This window comes from Telmatherina bonti (genome assembly GCF_933228915.1).
Source record: "Telmatherina bonti genome assembly, chromosome: 5".
Lineage (NCBI taxonomy): Eukaryota > Metazoa > Chordata > Actinopteri > Atheriniformes > Telmatherinidae > Telmatherina > Telmatherina bonti.
The window spans coordinates 33,863,469-33,871,563 of NC_136623.1; the positions used below are offsets into that span (position 1 = coordinate 33,863,469).

General features: G+C 41.6%; 1 protein-coding gene across 1 annotated transcript; it reads right to left on the reverse strand.

Moving 5' to 3' along the window:
• Positions 1–1,571: 1,571 nt before the first annotated feature.
• sqlea (squalene epoxidase a) lies at positions 1,572–7,265 on the reverse strand (the record flags this gene model as incomplete). Its single annotated transcript, XM_079240892.1, has 11 exons — positions 1,572–1,764; positions 2,440–2,527; positions 2,622–2,718; positions 2,988–3,130; positions 4,238–4,333; positions 4,804–4,975; positions 5,521–5,634; positions 5,720–5,816; positions 6,100–6,277; positions 6,515–6,761; positions 6,987–7,265. 11 exons carry the CDS (start codon positions 7,263–7,265, stop codon positions 1,572–1,574), a joined length of 1,704 nt encoding a protein of 567 aa, XP_079097018.1.
• Between the last annotated feature and the right edge of the window lie 830 nt (positions 7,266–8,095).

The window sequence follows — 8,095 nt, forward strand, 5'->3', positions numbered from 1 at the left end:
ACCAATGCAGGTGCATACAAATGTTTAATCATTAGGGTTTACTTGAACAGCTTATCAAGACAAACACAGGCAGAGGCAGTGCGACAGGCCATGTCATCACAGGAGAAAACAACAACTGAGATTCATACCATAGCTTGATACATATGCATTACAAATAATGAAAAGGCGTCCAAAAAAATACTTCCTACATACAAAAACCAGTCACTTTATAAGCAGCTGCTGTCCAATTTTGCTGTCTATACAAATGGCTAATTAGCCGATCATTTCAGCAACCCAGTACATTCAGACATGTCTATATGACTAAGATAAGTACAAACTGTGTGTCCAAGTGGGGGAAAAAGGGAATTAAAGGGGATTTAAATGTGGCAAAGATGTTAGTTGAAGTCAGGAGAATGAACAGACAGGTTGGAGATGACAGAAAGGCAACAGGAAGTCCAATAACCACTGGTTCCAAGCAAGATATGCAGAACATCGTCTCAGAACACACAACTCGTCCAGCCTGGAAGCAGATGGTCTCCAGCAGCAGAAGACCACAGCGGGTTCCCTCCTGTCAGTAAGAACAGGAAACTGAGGCTACAATTCACACAGACTCACCAGAACTGGACAATAGAAGATGGAGAAACGTTGCTGGTCTGATGAGTCTCCAGTTCAGCTCCACATTCACATGGTAGGATCAGCATCAGCTGGAAACATCATGAAAGGAGTTGCCTGTAATCAATGTTTCTGGCTGTTGGTGGTCTAATGGTGAAGTTGATAGTCTCCAGCTGCTTTATTCAACATGACGATGAGTTCACTGTCCTCCAACGGCCTCCACAGTCACCAGATCTCAGTCCAGCAGAGCAGCTTTGGGATGTGGTGGAACGAGATTCTCATCATGATGTGCAGCAACTGTGTGATGCTTCATGTTAACATGGAGCTAAATCTCTGAGGAACGTTTCCAACACTTTGTTGGATCTATGACAAAGAATTAAGACCACACTGAAAGCAAAGGTAGGTCCAACACAGTCCTAGCAAGGTTAACAGTGATTGTGTATATTCTACATCAAGACTTTACTCGTATCCAATAGAATTAAGTCCATTCAGTGTTTCCTGAGAAGAAAAAAAACATTTTACTTTGCCAAACAGGCTGAAAATACCCTGGAAAATTAGCCTACAATACAATGCAAAGCTAAGTTTCACACAATGGTTTATATTAATAAGTGCTTCATTTAAAAAAAATGTAATTCATTAGAAGAGAATCCCTGTAGAAGCAAAAAAAACATCCAGCAGAAACCGTTTCTTCTTCCTGAGCCTTGACCAGACAAGGCACTGTTGGTGAACACAAACAGGGCTACATCATGGCACTTCTGCTTAAAAAGGCCATTAAACATGTTCAGTGAAAATAGTGTACAAAGATGTAGCTGCAAACAACTTTCATCTGTTGAAATGATGGAATATTCATAGAAACAAAGGCTTTAAAAAAAAAATCCTCAAAATTCAACAGATGCTTTAACGTGTGGGTTTCCAGCAGAAATCCTCTTCAGACCACAAACACACACACACAGTTCAGTCTTTATGTCCAGATGTGCTGTCTAATAGACAAAGTACTTGATTTCAGAGTAGATGAGTGGAAACATGACTTTGCAGGCTTTGTACAGGATGACTCCGCTCCTAAATATCGCCCTGGGTTTGGTGATCCATGACTCGGCCTTAAAGTTGAAGTAGACAGCATACAGCGCCACGGCAAAGAAGTGTCCGATGAGGGTCATGGGTTTGGGTGTCAGTCTGGTGATTAAATAATGATGTTAGTAATTCCTTTAAGATGCTTACACTAGTGTTTGACAGCATGGTTTAACATTTTGGAAATGGAAGTGGGCCTAACGCTGAAGTAGATAGCACAGGTGATTAGCTTAGCTTAGATATAAAATTAAATGAGCAGTCTTGATTCAATATTTACACAGATCTCTCTCTAACTCAAATTTTTATTAAATTTACTTTTTTTTTCCTTCTTCTTTTGTACAGAATAAAGAAACTCAATTAAACTGAGTCCAGCTTTTTATTAACTATCTTTGGGGATTTCAGGCGTGATCTCCTCATGCTATGCTAAGCTAGCAGTTTGCTAAGCTAGAAGTCTACTGACAAGATGGATTTTACTAGTTTATAACAGTATTATCTGTTATACCCTTGCAGTATTACTGTCTGTTGTAACTGTAATATTTCATGCAATACCTTTGATATTATTTAAAGTATTTTTCTCTCCAAGCTAGCAAAATACCGCCAACAGCTTTGCGGTTGTTTTAGCTAATCTCACTCTCATTAATAAACAGTTAAATATCTACGGATTTAAAAAAAAAAAAAAAAAAAAAAAAAAAAAAAAGTCCTTTATTATAAAGTTTATTCCACTGTTCCAAACTTGAACACACTTTCTACTTATCGTAGAGGTCAGTACTGAGTGCTTACACAGAGAGGAGTCCAATAGGCCCAGTAATGCACTGACCGCCAAGCTTAAAGTACTGGAAGCAGGCCTTCCTTAGCTCATGAAGAGAATCTAGTTAAAACAGACACGAGGAAAATGCAAATTAAAATTGTAATCACTTTTTTTTCCTTCCATGTATTAGATGTAAAGGTAGATAGGGACTTACTGTCATTGGCTGCAAATAGTTCGTACAGGGCCTGGGCCAAAATATTCACTACAAAGGAATGTGATGACTTGCGTTCCCAGTGGAATTTTTTCTTTGCCTATTGAGATGGACAAAAACACGGGGTGTAATTTTGCACACTGGTCTGCAATCTCACGCCTAGAGTAGAAAGTAATAAAAGATGATGCAGCCGACTCCAAATAGACCTTCGGCTTGTATTCGTAGACTGATTTAATCCTGAAAAATTAATATAGCACAAGAACTGCAAGGTTTTCTCTTTTTTTTTTCTCCCAGTTTCTGTGCTTGTTTGACCTCAATCTGACCTTCAGCAAAAGTCTGAGGAGGGAAATTCTGGGCAGGTTGTTTTACCTGTAGTAAGGCAGTGTCATTGTATAGGTCTGGGATATTCTTGAGCAGACTTCTCCAGATCCGAACGTCGTTGAGAGCAACACTCATCCCTCCTCCGGTCAGAGGATGCCTCATGTTGTAGGCGTCACCCAGGAGTAGCACGCCTGCAAATAACAGACCACGGTTTCATGTACGCCTCATAATTTATGGCACGTTGTGTCGTGGATTCACTGGTGACCAAGCAGGTCGGTGAACAGGTGAGTTCATGACCTCTACCCTGACCCCCCTCAAGCTTACTGCTGAACACATTTATTTATTTAGTTAAATCTTACAAGAATCCAGGTGTAAAAAAACAAAATGGGCAGAATTGGGGGTGGTCATTTTGCCCACCGTGTCAAAATATCCTAATGAATATAGATGTTGGTCTAAATCTTCATTCTTTACACCTACAAACAGGGCAGAAATCTGGGGGTAGAGATGGACTCGAAGCTAAAGGGGAATTAGACGACCGCAGCTCATTCAGAACTCGGCTGCTCGAGTCCTCACTAAGACCAGGAAAGTGGGCAACACCAGTCCGGCTCTGAGATCTTTACACTGGCTGCCTGTCTGTCTGAGGACAGACTTTAAAGTTCTGTTTCTGGTCTATAAAGTCCTGAATGGTTCAGGACCAAAGTACATCAGAGACCTCTTGACCAGTATGAAGCTACCAGACCAGGTCATCTGGTTCCAGTCTTTCATCAGTTCCCAGAATCAGAAGCAACATTCAGCTTCTATGTCTCCACATGTCTGGAACAAACTTCCAGAAAGTCTCAGATCAGCTGGAACTTCCAGGTTAAAGACCCTCCTGTTCTCAGCTGCATTTCAATTGTTTTTATTTAAAAGTCTAAACCTGCACTTTCTTTTTAAGCTTTAATTTTTAAACACCATTTTATCTAATATTTTTCCTTTCTCATTTCTTTTTCTTTTTGAATTCTGCTCATGTCTCTGAAAAGCACTTTCAACAACCCTCTCAGTGAACTGTGCAATGCAGGTAAACTTGCCTTATAAAACACATGTTCAATGTGTCCATGAAACACGACAAAGTTTGAGATATGCCTGGAAAGTGCAGCAGGATTTTAAATTTCCCATTAAGACAAGCTGATTGTAGATGACTTTAAATTGTACAGTAATGACCGAAGGAAAAATTTCCAACATGTGCATCATAAACACAAACAAGTCAATCAGTTTGGTTACTTCATGTCTATGTTTTGCTGCCAGAAAGACTTCTGTACCTGGCTTGTTGACAGGAGAGGGAGGGAGGAAGCTGGCAGGCATGGTCCTGAGTCGATCGTTCTGAAGCGCCTCCATGAAAGACTCCTTTAAATGCTCTGAAAGAAGGAAAGAAAGCGAGAGCACAGGAGGTCAATCAGTTGGCTGGCTATGTGGAGGAAACGCTACAGGTGCATGCTGGGAACATGCACAAGGAAAAGCTTCTCCTTTTGGTGTGTAGATGTACAGTTATCAATGCATCGGCGTAAGTGACGCCTCCATTCCAGCTGAGCCTCAGTCGAGGTTATTGGAGCTGATGCTTTCATATTGTGTCTTTGATATTTCAGCTGAATAGCACAGCGCTCCATGAATGTCCAATCCTTCCACTGCAGGCTCCCTGGTGGGACCCACACCAAGTCTGCATGTATTCCTACCAACCATCACCACCGCCTTGTGAGCCTGAGCTTTAAATAAACCCCATTCATCTCAGCAGTACTGTTTTTCCTCAGGTCAAAGGTCATTGTTGATTATTGTACAAGACACAATCCACAGAAACAAAACAAAACAAGGCGACTCGTACACCATTTACCTGGCAGCTGTGGGGAGATTCTCTCAGCCATGTACTCTGGAAGGTTTCGAGGCATTTCCCCTCTGATGTCTACAAGCACCCTGGTGCGAGAGGAGGAGATCTGGTAGATGAGTACTGGGCTGGGGTGTGCTAGCACCAGCTCTGCATGGTTGGATTTAAACTGGGGGCAGTCCTGCGGAGAGGAAAGGTGGCGACTGATTCTGAGTTTACATACTTGTTTTAATGAGATGTGTTGCTTTTAACTCGCTTTAGATGTCTTCACTTCATGATCAGTTGCATTTTTTTTTACACTTAAAGCAGCATCTTGTACACTTGTACCAATGGAAAGAATTAATTAGACCAGTGTTTTTCAACCACTGTGCCATGGCACACTAGATATTATCAGGTGTGCTCTGAGAAATCAGCTAGTTTCCCCTAATTGGTTTAAAAAGTAGCTCTGTGTTCATTCAAACATACCTCAGTGAAAGCTAACAAAATTCCTTCTTCTTGTGTTTATCTGATTTCTATTCAAGAGGTTTTGACAAGATGGACTTTATATTATTAATGTGGAGGTTTTTTTTAAAATAAAAAATAAAAAACATTTTGGTTTGTGGTGTGCCTTGTGATTTTTTTAGTGAAAAATGTGCGCCTTGCCTCAAAAAAGGTTGAAAAACACTGAATTAGACTACCTACGTGTCTAACAATTCCTTATTTGTTCACATTCTCTTTTATAAATACCTTCATCAAGCATCCAACAAAGTGAGAGGAGACGCGAGCTTTCGCAGTCACCAGGCTCTTCCTGAATTTGGAGAAACAACCATCAGCCACCACGGTCAGAGCTGCACAGATCTCCTGAAGGACACACACACACGTCACACACCTATGGCATCTCTTTCAGGGAAGTGCGGGAGGATTTAAACACACTTTTCTCTATCACCTTGACGTCTCCAGTTTCTTTATCTTTGTACTGGATTCCAGTAACGCAGCCATCCTCCTCCTCTAAACTGGTCACTGTGCCTTCTATAAATGTGACACTAGAGGGCGTAAAAGTATCATTAGAAACATCAACTTCACCCAGTCACAGACCAGTAACTTTGAGCAGTAAAAACTGATCTGATAAATGTCCATAAAGCCCTTTTATGGGGTTTTACACATTAAGTGCCTGGATAGTATAAGCAAGTTATAATTTGGCTTGGTGGGACAGAAATGACAGAGTTGCGATGAATCCTCTGGTCCTCCTAACACACAGAGCTGTCTAAAGCTCTGTCATCCATTAACACCATCTGGCCCGTTTGTTTCCTTCATGATTCTGCTCACTTTGGCTCAGCCATGGCGGCTCTCCTCAGGCCCGTAATGAATCGACCGTGATGGAATGCACATCCACACTGGATGCTTCCCTCCTCCTCAGGGTAAGGGATCTCCACCTCTGTGCCACTTGTTATGTCATGGATCACGTAGCCCTTCACCAGATGGGCATCCAGACCCTCCGCTGAATCTGGGGGCCAAATACAACACAACAGACTGCAGTGACATGCTGTGGAGCAAAGGTTAAGGGCTTCGATATGGAGACAGTTCATGTGTATTTCCACAAAACTGAGTCACATTTATAATATCTGTCTGAGGAGTCCACATTAAAAAGCAAAGAGGGCATGTGCAATAAAAAAAAAAAAAAAAAAAAAAAACACATTTTGAACATTTCATTGGGTAAAAACAAAGGACCACAGTAACCAACCTTCCAGCCCTAGCTCTCTCAGAGCTCTGTACCCTCCAGGCTGCAGCAGCTCTCCCACTATCCTGTCAGGCTCCGTCAGGTCCCGCTCCACCACTGTCACCCTCCTGCCATCCCTGGCCAGGACAGCTGCCATCGCTGAGCCCAAAACCCCTGCTCCAACTATCACCACATCTGGCTCTGGGGTCCCACAGGAAGCACAGGCTGAGCCAGAGCACTTTGTTTCTGCTTTTCTTCTTGTTCTGCTGCTCTGCAAACAGTGAGGATATGGACATAATCATTAACATAATCATGTACATGTCCTTATCTCTGACATGTTTAAATAAAACTTCCCAACTTTCCTGCTTATCCACACACACATACACATATGGTAACTCAAAGATTGCAGAATAATGAATAAAAGAGCTCAAAGGAAGCTTTAATTTTCCTGCTTTTACCTGCTTTTTAAATTAAAACTCCGGAAGAATTGTCTTACCTTTCCACATTTATTCTCTGCTCTCTTGCTCCTCCGTGTTGCAGTTGCAGGGATTAAGTGGTCGATAGCAGGTAAAAACGACAAGACACTGAATGGTAAATTAATCACCCAGGACATTGTGAGCTTGTGGCCATGAACAAACCTGACATATGAGAGAAGCAGCCCGGCTGTAAGAAATAAGGCTGCGGCCATAATGAGCTCTTTGAGAGCGAAAGTCAGGATAAAGTTAGTTTTTTTGTAAAGATACGTGAAGGCAGCAACACCCAGGAAGATCCACATCTTTTTAAAATAATAATAACAAAGCTTGAATGATAAGAAAGTTCCAATAAGAAACTTCTTAGGCAGACACAAGAAAAAAAAAGTTAGATTAATTATTCTTGTTTTGATTTAGTGCCTCCGGTGCTCTAAAACAAAATAATTAATTATTCCCAAACCAGCTGCAGTCTTTGTAACTCCGGGTTATTTGGCCGCAGACAGTTCAGGGATGCTGCTGAATAATTTATGATAAGAAAGACGGACCACTTCTGATTGGCTGGTGCTAGGTCCCGCCTGGTGCGCTGCCCGTTCCTCCAATCAGAAGTATGGGCCCGGTGAGCAGAGCTCACGCTTTGTGCTGATTGGACGGAAGCGTCGGCACCGGGGCTCTTCTCCCCCTCTGATTGGATAGCTGTCCGGCAGGTCTGTAGTATGATGTGATGTCAATGGAAGGTGAGTGTTTTTTTATTTCTGTTACAAAGAGAGCAAAGATTGATCATGTCTGACAAGAGAATTCACTTTGTCACACACTCATGTACGGACAAAGTGGCACCTGGTTTCTATAGCAACCATTCTTAATTACCTTAGAAGAAGAAAGAGAGAGATCCATTGCGTCTGACAGTCACAAAATGATCTTAGAAGAGTTTGGGTCATCTGTAAAGATTTATATTTAAAATCACAAATGTAGCAGCTCAAGAAAAGAGCAGAGTGAGACCTCTCTACGGGTTTGCGTCTAAATCTGTAAAGTTTGTCTAAAAGTTGACGTGTCAACCTCAAATTTTACATCAAGTGTTGCAAATAATCACATTAATCCGGTGTATGTTGATGTTTATTTCTTTTTGTCAGAGATGATG